Source organism: Capra hircus, chromosome 11 (assembly GCF_001704415.2).
Source record: "Capra hircus breed San Clemente chromosome 11, ASM170441v1, whole genome shotgun sequence".
Lineage (NCBI taxonomy): Eukaryota > Metazoa > Chordata > Mammalia > Artiodactyla > Bovidae > Capra > Capra hircus.
Window position 1 is genome coordinate 45,151,438 of NC_030818.1, and position 14,770 is coordinate 45,166,207.

Sequence of the window (14,770 nt, forward strand, 5' to 3'; positions counted from 1 at the left end):
CTATTAGTCCATGTGCTCAGTTACTCAGTCATGTCCAAGTCTTTGCAACCCCTGTGGACTGTAGCCCTCCAGGCTTCCCTGTCCATGGGTTTCTCCAGGGAGGAATACTTGGGTGGGTTGCCATTTTCTATTCCATTTTCTATTCGACCCTTGACCCAGGGGGTCGAACCCACGTCTCCTGCATTGGCAGGCAGACTGTTTATCACTGAGCCACCAGGGAAACCCTATTAGGCTATATGGTTATTTTAAGGCAAAAACTGATCCAGGCTCTGACACTGACAGCATCCTCCACCTCTGTGTCCTGGATCTTTGCAAAAGTACCAGTAACTGGTACCATGACACATGAAATGATTTCTGCAGCCTGTTGCTAGCAGAGGATCTGCACCACCTTGAGATTTCATCATTTTGGAGGACGTTTCCTCAACTGGCAGCAGAGATTTGCAGTGACAGAGGCTGCAGGCACAGCTGCAGTTTATTAACAGTTGAAGCCTCACCCAGAGCGGAGGCAGCGAACCCGCGCCTTCAAGTCATTACCAAGCATCAGGCACGGAAGTCTCAGCTGATGAGAAGTCATCCTGTACCTTGGGATGATGTTTGTTTCTCCACGTCCAAGGCCTCACAGACCCGCACTTTCACCTCCCAGAGACCTGTGGAGGGAACCCCACATCCCCTAGGGTCCTGGCCCCTTGCAGCTCCGTCCGTCCTGCAGGGTTTCTCCTTTCCTCCTTTCGAGTCCCCAGACAGCCTTCATCACATCCCTCCCTTTCACATCTCTCACCTCGCCATGAGGGAAAGGGTTTCTCGAGTCTTCTGCTGGGAGTCAGGCATATCCATATAAAGCAGGCTGTGCGTGTGATGCCCTGAGTGTGCCGTGGAATGTGGCAGGTCCCCTCCCAGCTCAGTTCCCATGGCTTCCTGACCCTGCTGAATGGAGGCAGCTGGGTGTTGTGCCGGCCCCCAGCTCCTCCTTAGGAAGTCAAGGCTTTGCCAGTGCCAGCCCTGTGCACACCCCTCACTTTGACTCTGAAGCAAATGCTGAAATGAGAAGCCTCTGTTTCCTATTCTTTTTTTTTTTTTAATTTTACTTTACAATACTGTATTGGTTTTGCCATACATCAACATGAATCCACCACAGGTGCACATGAGTTCCCAATCCTGAACCCCCCTCCCACCTCCCTGTTTCCTATTCTTTAGTGGCCTGCCAGGATTAGCTCAAAGCTATTCCCAGTGCAGCCAGCAGTAATGAGGATTTCCAGCCAGGAGCAGAAAGACTGCCTTTTAAATTAGCTACTACTGCCTTACTGTAGTACAAAGAATTGGTCTTTGTCCCAGGTCTCGAAATGGAGCTTCTAAAACCCTTGAAATCTCCTGAGTTATAAGAGGGTCTTTGTTGTGCTAAAGAGGTGAGTCTTGGTGAACCTTCCAGGATGGGGGCAATTACCAGAAAGACCAATCCAGTGATGAGATGGTGGGGGCTTTGGGCCAGTCTGACCTCTGGAGATGGGAAGGCAACTGGAGTTTGAATTCAGTCACATGGCCAAGTATTCAGTCAGTGATGTCCACCTAATGAGACCCCAACTAAACTCGGGTCCAGGGCTCAGTGGAGCCTTGTGATTGGTCAACACATGCATGTCCCTCATGTGACATTCCTAGACCCCAGGTACAGAGAGCCTGAAACCTCTGCCCTTGGGACAACCCCTAACCAGCCCTCAAACTCTGTGTATCCCTTTCCCAGAGACTGTGATCACTGGTTTATATTATTAGTGCTTTCCTGAGTTCTGCCAGTCTTTTTAGCAAATCTGCAAACTTAAGGGTGTCATGGGGAGCCCCCAGATCAACAGCCAAACTGCCAGAAGTGCAGGTGGCCTGGGGAGCCCACTCCAGGCTGGTGTCTGAAGTGGGGCCATCATGTGGGACTGAGTCTTTTCCCTGTGGGGGCCCTGCTAGCTGCGGTGGTTGGTGTCAGAGCAATGCGGCATGGCGCTCAGCTAGAGGAAACACAGGATAACTGTTATTAAGGGTAATTTTGTGATTGCTAATAGAAATGTTGAGATCCTGGAAACAGCTTTCTGATCATCAGGCTGGGGCATCACAGTTTGAAGCGCGGGCTCCTGAGGGGACAGGTTTTGGAAGATCATTGAGCAGTTTCTGCTTGGTGTGGTCCCTAGGCAGTGTCTGTCTGGGGCACTGCTCGCTCACTGTCCCTCAGGAGTTACGGACAGAACTTGGTGGTGAGCCCTGAGAAGATTTTTCCAGCACCAGGACATTGCCAAGACTGTCAGGAATGGAAATATATATTCAGAGTCCCACAATTTGGCATATTTAGTATAGACAGCCTCATCTGGTACCATCAGATGGAGTCAGAACTTAGCATTAAAAGTGTGAGCAGGTGGCTTTTTTGGTGCTGTCTACTGCGTGCTATCTCTGTAGCTTTGGGCAAGTTACTTAACCTCTCCAGGCTTCAACGCCCTCCTCTATAAAATGGACATAGCAGTGTTTCCTACTTTACTAGGTCTGTGCTAAGTCACTTCAGTCATGTCTAACTCTGTGCAACCCCATGGACTGTAGCCCGCCAGCCTCTTCTGTCCATGGAATTTTCCAGGCAAGAATACTGGAGTGGGCTGCCATTTCCTCCTCCAGGGGCTCTTCCTAACCCAGGGATTGAACCTGCATCTCTTGTCTCCTTCACTGGCAGGTGGATTCTTTACCACTAGCGCCACCTGCGAAGCCTGAGTAGGTGCTGGGAAGACCAAATAAGATAATGAAGGGAACATGTTAAGTGAGCACAGAGTCTGACAGAGGGCAAGTGCTGGCTCTATTTCTTGTACATTTGTTCGCTGGCATGAGTGTGTCTGGCTTGGTGAGACCATGCTCTATGTGTGGGTTTGATGTGTGGCTGCGAAGGAAATCTACAGCCTTGCTTTGATGTGTCAAGCAGACAGCAGCTGTTAAGAAGCCACAACTTAAAAAACACTTCAGTGAAAGTTTCTCTTCACATAATCCCTCTGAGAGGCTGGACTTGTCTCAAGGGTGCATAACTGTTGAGGCATCTGGGGAACTTCTCATCTGGCTTTTCTAGCAGAGCCTGTTCCAGTGATCGTTTCTGATGTAACGAATCAGCTCCAGACCTGTGGCTCATAAGAGCAACCTCTATCACTTTAAACCAGTGTCTTTATCACACCTGGTTCTGAGCGTTAACTGGCTCCACTGGGTTCCCGCTTGGGGTCTTACCTGCAGCTGCTGCCAGAGGCTGGACAGAACTGGAATCATCTGAACGTTCCACTGGGCTGGAGTCCAGGATGGTAGTGGGCTGGGACAATTGGACACCCAGGGCTCAGCTGGGCATCTCTCAGTCCATGAAGAGATGTCTGCTTCTGCTGGTGACTACTTCCTCTCTCGTGAGCATTTTAAAGGCAGGACATGGAAGCTGCTGGACCTGAGCCTGGTAACTGGTCAGAGCACTCCCTCTGCTCAAATGGGAGAGACCCAGACCCACCTCTCTGTGGGAAGAGAGCGAAGGACCCACGTCCATCTGTAATCAGCTACAGGGCCATAAGGCGTGTGGGTTTCACACCCTGGCACATCATTTTTTCCACAAGAGACTCTGTGTAGCTTCCTCAGGTGACCACACTGATCTAGGGATCACCCACTTGGTTTCAGTTCTTATCTAAGTAAAACCCTTGCCCTTGCATGAAAACCTCATCTGCTCCCATCTCCTCATCTGCTCCCTTATCTAAAATTTTGACATTTTCCATCTTACTCTATCAAAGGCTGGTGATGAGGGTGAACATCTAGGGGTGTTTTGAGGTCCACAGACACCTTAACATAACCTTCCCCTGCAGCCTCAGTGGCTGGGTCGTCACTTACTAGGGACTATTGGGGCACTGTGCATACTGGGGACCATCGGGGCACTGTGGAGAAGTTTCCCTTAGAAGCACTTGGCCCTTTGTTGTACAGGATCTGAGCTCTGGGCCAGTGTTCTGACGAGAGAGGGCGACCGGACTGAGGCCTGCTGCCAGCTTCCCCAAAGTGAAAACTGGAACCAGCTGCGGGGAGGGATCGGGGAAGCGGGGCAGAGGGGAGAATTAGCCAGTCATGGTGGTGGGGAGGCAGACACATCACCAAGGTGCCTTGGGTAGTTCTCCAAGGTACACCGAGCTCACCTCCCCTCTCCCAAGACCCTGGGCTGAGGGGATGTGACTTCTTGTTCTGTAGGCATCCAGAGTGGGGCATATGAGTGCTGAATTTAGCTTGAGCTCCAGGCCATCCTGGTTTCTGATGCTCCCTCCAACCGTCCCCAGAGACCCTCTAGGATGGACTGTCCCCAGCGCTGTCCTGCGTGGCTCACTGTGACACCCTCTGTTTGCAGGTACAGCCCGCCACCTTGGGACACAAGCGCTGACCCCGTGGGCCTGCCATGAAACCGCACCTGAAGCAATGGAGACAAGGAATGCTCTGCGGGGTGTTTGCCTGGGGGCTCCTCTTTGTGGTGATCTTCCTCTACTTCACCGACAGCAGCCCTGCCAAGCCCTCGCCCAGCTCCTTCTCCTTCCTGGAGACCCGGAGGCTGCTGCCCGTGCAAGGGAGGCAACGGGCCATCATGGGGGCCTCAGAGGGCCTGCCCGACGGCGCGGACTCGCGGCGGGGGTCTCCCCGGGGACTCCCATCCGGCCCCCTGCGGACATGGGCCGGAGATGGCTTTGAACATGAGCCAGAGTTTCTTTCGGCCCAGCCAGGGAGAATGTCCCTAAGCGCTTTTCCCCCGGAGGACCCCGCTCCGGGCACGTCGGGGCGCCTCTCCCCTGGGGACCCAGGCCCAGAAGGGGCTCGGCCGCCACGCACAGCCCCGGGACGGCGGGCGAAGCGAGGGCCCAGGAGGCAGAGCCGGAGCGCAGGGGGCGAGGATGGGGAGCGGCTGTACTCGTCCATGTCCCGGGCCCTGCTGAGACGGCTCTGGAAGGGCGACGCGTCGGCGCGCATGCTGCACCCGCGCCTGCAGAAGGCCATGGGTGCCTACCTGCGTGCCAACAAGCACGGCGTGCGCTTCCGGGGGCGCCGCGCGTCGGGGCGGAGCCGCACCGAGCTGCTGTGCGCATTGCGGGGCCGCGTGCAGGTGCGCACCCTGGACGGCACTGAACCGCCCTTCTCGGCGCTTGGCTGGCGCGCGCTGGTCCCTCCGGTGCCGCTCAGCCGGCTGCTGCCGCGCGGGCTCCGGACCTGCGCCGTGGTCACGTCGGCAGGCGCCATCCTCAACTCATCTCTGGGAGAGGAGATAGGTGGGTCCCCGCGGCCACCCGAGCCCCACCCCCAGGGCGGCCAGTCTGACACTGTGTTTCTGGAGAGTCTTGGGTCTCCTCCTTTCCCTGGGACCGAATGAACCCAGGTGGATCCCGCAGAGGTCTCCTTTTATTGTTGTTTACTCGCTAAGTCATATCCGACTCTTTCGGACCCCATGGATTGCAGGCAGCCAGGCTCCTCTGTCCATGGGATTCCCCAAGCAAGAATAGTGGAATAGGTATTCTTACTGGAATACTGGAATGGTAGTCATTCCCTTCTCCAGGGATCGAACCTGTATCTTCTGTGTCTCCTGCATTGCTGCAAAGAGAAAGGTTAATTTTAAGGCCTCCTCCCTGCCCTTGTGGGGGCTGGGAAGCCCGAAGGCCACTGGACAGGCAGGTAGGCTGGCTGGAAATGCATGTAAGGGTTGCTGTTGCAGCCTGGAGCCCCAAATTTGTGGGGCAGGCTGGCGGCGGGCTGTTCAGGAGGGTTCCCACATCTAGATACAGAGTCCCTTCTTCTCAAGAAACTGCGGTCTAGTTTCAGGCCCTCGACACCCCTAATGACCAGCCCAGCCAGCTGCAGCAGCGGTGACCCGGTAGCTCCTCCACTCCTTTGGCAGACACGAGGCCCCTCCTCTGGGCAGGTTTCTGTACCAGGTACCAAAAAATCAAGTGCCTACTGGACGCAGCCTTGGCCTCGAGGCCAGATGTACAACCACAGCCCTGTAACTCCTCACGGCGGATGGTGTTAGCTCAGCCTCCCTGGACACAATCTGCAGGGGTCACTGCCCACTGGACAGAAAGGAGTCATTGCCATCTCTGGGGCTGGGGCATTTTCCATGTTCCCTAGGAGTGGCTAATGCCCCATCACTAGGCTCCACAGCCCAGACCTACTCCCACAGGGTCTTGGCAATGAGGCAGAATCTGAAATTTTTAAGAAGTTGAAAAAAAACAAAGCTCAAGCCTGGGCTTGTGGCCTGGAGTCCCAGAGTCCCCGTGCTAACATTAAGCAGGCTCATAATCACGTTGTCCGAGTGTCACAGAAACTTGCGGCCAGAGCTGAGCAGAGCGGCTGCTTCCAATTAGGAGGGAGCTCTGGCTCAGAGGCCCCTGGGGCGAAGTAAAGCCACACTTCCCTCTGGTTCCCAGGACATGATTAATCACGGAAGGAGGAATTTAACCAGCATGCTTTAAAGCAGGCGCCAACTTGCTCTTGGATTTTTGGTTGTTTTTTTTTTTTTTTTTTTTTTTTTGCTTTGCTTTAAGCCCCACTGCCTCCTACCTGTGGGTTTGCATTGTTTTCATCCATCAGGCAGAATTCCCTCACTCTTTATTCGGGCGTAAATATCCCCAACCAGAGTCTTGTAAATTCTCTTCTATTCAACCAGAGTCTTATAAATTCTTTTCTGTTCAGAATTCAGAAGAGAGTGTGAATGGCACTGGGAATGTCATATTTCTGGGGAACACGATGTGTCAGTTATATCCTTCTTAGTTTCTAGCAACCAGACTTAATTGACAGCATCTGCGCTCACACAAAGGTTCATGATTAGAATCGTAGAAAGGTACGTGAAGAACAAACACTTGGAAGTTTTTTAAAATTCTCTATTGTTTTACTTCACTTCCTTTGAATCCAGTTTTGTATCTGCCTTTTTAAGAATATATAATATAGCACAATTCCATTTGTAAAGACAAGAAAGAAGCGTTTCCTTTTCATAAGCTGGCATCTCTCAGCATCGGCCCTCGTGATGCCAGGTGCTGACATGAACTGAATGTACACACACTTATCAGTACACAGTTGTTAGCACCTCTCTTGATGAGAACAAAGTCACAGAGCAATTTCCTCAGGAAGCTTGGAATTGGGCGTGCTGTGTGTTAGTGGCTCGGTCGTGTCTGACTCTCTGCAACCCCATGGACTATAGCCCACCAGGCTTCTTTGTCCTTGGAATTCACCAGGCAGGAATATAAGAGTGATAACCATTCTCTTCTCCAGGGGAGCTTCCTGACCCAGGGATTGAACCTGTCTCTCCCTCATTGCAGGCAGATTCTCTACCATCTGAGCCACCAATAGGGCATGCTGTATTGTTTAACTAAATTCATCTTAACTCCTAAGCATCTATTGTACTTGTGAATTGGCTAAGTGAAGATCAGAAGACTTGCAGGAGGTTGTGGTCTTATGAGGGCAGAGCTAGAAAATCTCCCCAAGCCCCCTCCCCAAGGGAACCAGGGATGCCCCAGGGTTGCCTGCAGCTGTCCCCTCAGCAGCTCCCTCTTCTGGCTGCTGCGATACCATGGTGTTTCCCCAATTCTGTTGCACTGAGTCATACCTTGTCATTGTTTTTGAGAACAGTGTAGCAGCTGTAAACACCTCCACTTTGAATATGTTACTAAAAAGCAAAGTGAACTGTTTTGGAAACATGGAACACCCATTGCTAGAGTCATGAGATGATCTTGTTTCACCTGTTCTGTAAATAACAATTATTCGTGAGCTCACTAGCAGCCATCCTGGGGAAGCACGCTCTAGACAAGAAACGCCTGCCCTAAGCTAACAGGCATCGCCTGGAATGCGAGATCAAGACTGTTCCTTGAAACTCAGATTCCAGCCAGTGTGTGGGAAATGGGAGGATGGAGAGAAGCCTTGCAGAGAAGGGACGTCTTCCTGGGTGAACTTGGAATTTGGCATCCTGTTACCATTGCTTTAAAAAGCAAGAAAGCCGGTCATATAGTCATTCAACAACCATGGTCCCCAACTCTTCACCAGCTACTGTGCTCACCACCAGTGATGGAAAGATGGATGAGGCCCAGCCCTAACCCTCAAATCTTCTGCTGTCTGGTGGGAAAGACAGACTATAAAGAGACACTTCTGGTATCACAATTAGAAGGACAGAGAGACGCGTAGACAGACAGGGAAGAAATGACCTTGGGATCTGGCCACCCCTCAAGGGCTGATGTCTGAGGAGGTAAATCCAGGCCGAAGGCCAGCAGAGCAGGTGGACAAGAAAAGCAGTTCAGTGTGTGGGTGATGAGGGACAGCACAAGGGGCTGGGGGTGAAGAGCCGATAGATAAGCTGGACCACTGGCAGGTCAGCCCCATGCTTTTGTATGTCATTCTCCAGAAGTTAGACTTCGCATAATGATCATAATAGTAGGTACCACATATAGTTGGATGGCATCATCGGCTTAATGGATATGAGTCTGAGCAAACTCTGAGAGATAGTGAAGGACAGGGAAGCTGCAGTCCTTGGGGCCACAAAGAGTTGGGCACGACTTAGTGACTGAACAACAGCAATGTGTAGGGTCTTCCCTGTTACTGCAGGGAAGTTCCCATCCTCCATGCTTTTATGTGTTAACCAGCCTTGTGATGCCGAGTGACAGAGAAGATTATTCCCATTTTGTAGATAAAGGAAACTGATGCACCTAGAGACACAGAGGATGGAATCAGGTTTGAACTCCAGTCTGGGTCTCAGAAATTCTGACTCCATCCCTGGCTTCCTGGTGCAGAGCTCTGAAATCTTAAAGTGGAGGAGTGATGGATCAGGGTCTCATTAGGGAAAGATTGCTCCAGAGCCAAGATGGGAGCAAGCACATTGTGAAAGTCACAATGAGGTGAGAAAGACCTGAGTGGCAGGTTTGGGAGGGAAAAGAACTGTCTCTTTGGCAGGCTGTTCCCCAGAGGCTGGGGCGTGGGCTCCCTCTGTAGATTCCTGCCCTCAGGAAGGGTTGGGGGCTCTGGGAATGCAGCGACCGGGGCTGGGGCTGGATTTCATGCTGCTGCGCCTTCTGGCCGGCTGCTCCCTGCAGGGTTCTCATCTTCCTCAGTGATGCGCTGAGCCTGGCTCTGTTCTCAAGGTCAACGTCAAGTGGCTCTTGCCTGGAAATGTGTCCTCCAGGAATGACTGACTCTATGTTCTCTTCTCCTGTCTCCTGTCTGATCCATTCCTCTCCCTCTAAATGTGAATGGACAGTTCAGTTTTTAAGGCGATTATCTGGGAGAGGCACAGCCGGGCAAGATCCGTCTGATGGATCTCACAGCTCGTCCTCTGCACACTCCCCCTCCCATCCTGGTCCCTTCTGCTCCCTGACAGCTGAAGGAGTTTCAGTTTCTGTCCCTGCCTCTCTATGTCCTCCACAAAATTGACCTCTTAACTCTTCAAACTCATGCCACTTCCAGTAGAGTGAAGCTAGATTACCTTTCTGTGCCCTGTGCCTTGTCAAGTCCTTCTGAGACTTAAAACACGTCTCAGTGTAGAACAGGGTTTCCCTGGAATCCACCTGCAATGCAAGAGACCAGAGTTTGATCTCTGGGTTGGGAAAAATCCCACGGAGAAGGAAATGGCTACCCACTCCAGTATTCTTGCCTGGAGAATCCCATGGACAGAGAAGCCTGGTGGGTTACAGTCCATAGGGTTGCAAAGAGTCAGATATGACTGAGCAACTAACACTTTCAGTGTAGAACACCAGCTTTTAAAAACTGGGGCTTTTGCTGCAGTGATTGATTAATCTGAAGTTTCTACATAATCTGTTAGAAATGCACCCATTGTCTGGCCTCCTCAGTTTGTTCACCTTACCTCTAGATGGAGGCTGTGTTGAGGGGGCATGGTTTAGAGAGAGAACTGGTCCAGGCGTGCTAGCATCCTACCTCTGGCCCTGGTGCCCACCCTGATTACCTCTCAGTGCCTGGAGCCCACCCCACTTTTGCCCCCAGTCAGCAGTTCATAGAGTGTGTGACCTTGCACTTGGAGTCCCCAAGACCCTTTCAGGGGTTCGCAAGGTGAGAACTGTTTCCATTATAGTACTCACAGGTCCTTTTAGCTGTTGGCAGTTGAACAGGAAGATGCAGGAGCAGCAGTGGATAAAACAGATCCAAGCAGTGGTAACCAATGGTACTAGCCTTCATGCAATGCTTTGCTGCCAAGCTTAACAGTAACAGGAAAGGGTGCCAGTTCCAAATATGGATGTCCTTGATGAAGCAGTAAAAATGATTGGTTTTATTAGATTTCAGTCTTTGAAGTACATGTGTTTTTAAGACCAAATGGGAAATAACAATGAAAGCATTTCTGCAAACCAGCCCCCAGTGGAAAGGCACTTTTGTGATTGAGCTGTGAGTGGAACAAGCCCCTTTTGTCACGAAACATAGTTATACTTGGGACAGATGACTGATAGACAAATATACTTAATTTAGACTTGGACATTCGGCAGGTATTCTCTCAAAAAGGAAGTAAGTAAGCCTAGGAACATAACCGACAGTATTCATTGCCAGTGACAAAGCTTTCAACCATGAGCTTAGAAGCTTCCCAAAGTTAAAAAGTGATGATATCCATGGTGATATATATGATATTTGGTACTTTATAATGAAATGCATAGATATTTGAAAGATCTGCATGACTTAATGAGCTGATAGTTTCCAAATGACCCTTATACAGTGTTACAAACAATATATCATTTTTTAAAACTTGAAATACAGTTGATGTACAATTCTGTGTTAGTTTCTGCTGTACATCAAAGTGATTCAGTTATACATACATATATTCTTTTTCAGAGTCGTTTCCATTATAGGTTATTACAAGGTATTGAATATGGTTCCCTGTGCTATGCAGTAGGTCCTTATTAGTTATCTATTTTATATATAGTACTGTCTATCTGTTAATCTCAAACTCCTAATGTGTCCCTTCCCTACTCACTTTCCCTTTGGTAACCATAAGCTTGTTTTCCATGTCTGTGAGCCTGTTTGCATTTTATAAATAAGTTCATCTGTCATCATTTTTTAAGATTCCACATATGTCATAGACTTGTCTTTTTCTGTCTGACTTTCTTCACTTGGTATGATCTCTTGGTCCATCCATGTTGCTGCAAATGGCATTTTTCATTCCTTTTTCTGGCTGAGTAGTATTCCGTTGTATAGATGTACCACGCCTTTTTCTGTTCATCTGTTGGTGGGCACTCAGGTTGCTTCCATGTCTTGGCTGTTGTAAACAGTGCTGCTGTGAACACTGGAGTGCATGTATCTCTTCAAATTAGAGTTTTCTCTGACATATGCCCAGGAGTGAGATTGCTGGGTCATATGGTAGCTCTGGTTTTAGTTTTTTAAGGAACCTCCATACTGTTTTGAAACTGGAGAAGACCGATAGAAATTCCCTATTGCTGATTAACTGTGGTTTCAGCCCTGTTTCTAGGAATCACATGAGACTCCACAGAGCAGTCTAGATACACACACGCATCTTGACATTTCCTGCGTACATAAAGCACGTCCTTAAAGACTGTGAATGCACACCAAGCATCTAAATGTAACTTAGATGTTGCAGGACGACTTGTAATGAATTGATATGGTTTCACGTTTATTCGCCCCCAGCCAGGATCTCATTCTAAATAAACAGTATACCGAACAATGTGTGTGGAGAGGGGGGAGGAGTGTCTGAACTTTACTGGGGTCCAGTTAGTTTCAGGTATTGAAAGATTTGCTTTAAGATATTTTCCTAGATATTGCTGATTTTTATGCAGAGGCAAAAAAAGTCATTTTGTCACACGTGTGCCCTCAGATTCCCACGATGCAGTTTTGAGGTTTAACTCTGCTCCTACACGTGGCTACGAGAAAGATGTCGGAAATAAAACCACCGTCCGCATCATTAATTCCCAGGTAAGCTGGGTAGACTTTTCATGGCTGTACATTTTACCGGTAAATAGCTTAACTGGGTGAATGAAGAGAAATCACCCAGCTCTCCATGACCATGATCTCGGGGTTTTGTAATAATAAAGAATTACTGAGAAAAAATGCAGAGACATGGGAATTCATGTGTGCTGTGAAGAGGGAAAAAAGCAGTAAATAAGATCAAATGGAAAACTCAGAGTAGAGGTAGAAATATATATAGGTAGCACACTGAGTTCTGTGAACTGTGAAAAAGGAAGTTAAACAGAATAAATCAGGGGTGGAGGGCAGAAAGGCAAAGATACAGAATTCAAGAGGCAGCAGAACACCTCAGAAATTTCACTTTGTCATTGTCATTTGAAAATTTTAAAAAGGAAGATTCTTTTTGTGTGTTCTTAAGAAGAATGTTTTCCAAAATTCATAACAAAATTATTCTCAGAACAAACCACAACAATTTCTAGTATTTCAAACTATATGTAAAAAATGAAGTGATGAGAAATTTATAGTGAGTTTCTTATTGGAAAAAAAAGGTGTGTTTTCTGCATCAGGCCCTGGCCTCACAGCCTGAGAGAGAGGTGAGAGTCAGGCCCTGCTTCCTGAATTCAGAGACACCACTGATTGAAGATTCCTCTTCTGTCTGACGACAGCTTTTCAAAGAGAAGAAGATAAGCTCCAGCAAATTAAGACACCTGTCACTGTGAGATACACCCTAACTTTAGAAATACTAAGATGTGAAGAAGAGTGTCTTAAAACTGAGACAAATCAATGCATCATTCCCCCCGCCCTGCCTCCCCCCCACCCACCCACCACCACCAAGCTATAGTTTTAAAAAGGTGATGGGAAGATGAAATTGAAGGACTCACCCAGGGCCAGAGAGGGCTCCAGTCTCCAGATCTCTGGGCTGTTTGTTCTGAGGCTGTTTGTCGCAGGGAGGCACCTGAAGATTCTGGTTCTTCTAGGTCTGCAGCTCACCCTCAATGACCTGTGAAAGCCACTGAGGAAGAGGCTTTTGGGGTAGCCAAGGAGCCAGGGGATTCAATCCAGAGCTGGTATCTTTAAATGGGTCCATTGCAGGCTCTTTTCTTAAAAAAGGAACCCACCCCCCTCTTTCTCCAGATATTTTCTAAATTTCTAATATGTAAAGCCTGCCTCTCTCCCTCCCCCAGAAAATCTGAGGAACATTTTTTTCCAATTCCTCTTTTAAATGTTCACTTCCTGGGCTTCTGTGGTGACTCAGTGGTAAAGAATCCACCTGCCAATGCAGGAGACACAGGTTCAATCCCTGGTCCAGGAAGATCCTGCATGCTGCAGAGCAGCTGAGCCCGCGCGCCACAACTCCTGAGCCTGTGCTCTGGAGCCTGGGAGCTGCAATTATGGAGCCCAAGCGCCATGGCTACTGAAGCCTGCACGCCCTGGAGCCTGTGCTCTGCAACAAGAGAAGCCTCCGCACTGAGAAGCCCGCACAGCACAGCTAGAGAAACACCTGCACAGCAACCAAGACCCAGCACTGCCAAACACAAATAAGATCATAAAAGACAAGTTTCCACCTTTTAAAAAATACTGATTCTGAAGACCTAAGCCCTTACTTTGCAGTGATTTTTGTATATATTTGCAGATTCTAACCAACCCCAGCTATCACTTCATGGACAGTGCATTGTATAAAGATGTCATCTTGGTGGCCTGGGACCCAGCTCCTTATTCTGCAAATCTTAACCTGGTGAGTATTTCCTTGGTGCCCTGACCCTTGCAGGTCAGACGGTACATTTGACTGATACATAACAGGAAGAAGTCAGGGACTGAACTTGGGCAGGCAGAATGAAACTGATCATAGGTGCTAATTAAACTCATGTATGCTCATACTGGTTGACTCCCAGTTGCAGTAGCTCCATGGTGAGCATCAACTCTCTGACGATAAAGTGTTTTTGTTCTGGAGGACTTAAAAAAAACAAAACGTACAACATCTAGATGCTAGGAAAGTCCTAGTCATACCGGAAATTGGACTGCTTACATGCTGAATTTTTCCATTGTAGCACAATTACATCACCTTCCCATTTGTTAAAAGATATTTTGAAATAAATGGGAAGTTCTTGGCGGGACAGGCTAAGCTTTGTGACTCCACAACTTATTACTATTGAAATGGAGCCTGTCACAGTTTTTTCCTGAGTGTGCAGCTCTTTGGCTTCTGCCTCCAAACCTTCTTTATCTTTTACAAGAGAGGATAAACAAGATTATTTAGTTCAGTTCAGTTACTCAGTCCTGCCTTTGTGACCCCTAGGGCACGCAGGCTTCCCTGTCCATCATCAACTCCCAGAACCTACTCAAACTCATGTCCATCCCGTCTGTGTTGCCATCCAACCATCTCATCCTCTGCCGTCCCCTTCTCCTCCCGCCTTCAATCTTTCCCAGCATCAGGGTCTTTTCCAATGAGTTGGTTCTTCTCATCAGGTGGCCAAAGTAATGGAGTTTCAGCTTCAGCATCAGTCCTTCCAAAGAATATCCGGGAGACGCGTGGGTCAGCAGTGGCCTGCTGCAGGGTCTGAGGCACTGAGTTCAGCAGTGCGTGCATGGAACCTTTTGAAGGAGGTCACCATTATCTTCATTACCTCCACCATAGTTTGGCCTCCCTGGTGGCTCAGACGGTAAAGCGTCTGTCTACAATGCGGGAGACCCGGGTTCAATCCCTGGGTTGGTAAGATCCCCTGGAGAAGGAAATGGCAATCCACTCCAGTACTATTGCCTGGAAAATCCCATGGACAGAGGAGCCTGGTAGGCTACAGTCCATGGGGTCGCAAAGAGTTGGGCAAGACTGAGCAACTTCACTTCACTTCATAGTTTGGCCTCAGGTCAAGCA

At 49.2% G+C, this 14,770-nt stretch overlaps 1 protein-coding gene and 1 long non-coding RNA gene across 2 annotated transcripts in view; one reads left to right on the top strand and one right to left on the bottom strand.

Moving 5' to 3' along the window:
- ST6GAL2 (ST6 beta-galactoside alpha-2,6-sialyltransferase 2) overlaps positions 1–14,770 on the top strand; it is a 57,242-nt gene that overhangs the window by 23,930 nt on the left and 18,542 nt on the right. The window contains exons 2-4 of the mRNA XM_018055319.1: positions 4,370–5,276; positions 11,813–11,910; positions 13,535–13,636. Of these exons, the coding sequence (XP_017910808.1) occupies positions 4,418–5,276; positions 11,813–11,910; positions 13,535–13,636 (1,059 nt within the window). The 5' untranslated portion in view covers positions 4,370–4,417. The remainder of the gene's footprint in view (positions 1–4,369; positions 5,277–11,812; positions 11,911–13,534; positions 13,637–14,770) is intronic.
- Positions 8,868–12,842, bottom strand: LOC108637144. The gene is made up of 3 exons (XR_001918807.1): positions 12,783–12,842; positions 10,077–10,236; positions 8,868–9,548 (listed from the first exon to the last, which is right to left on the bottom strand). It is a non-coding gene; the product is annotated as an uncharacterized LOC108637144 (long non-coding RNA).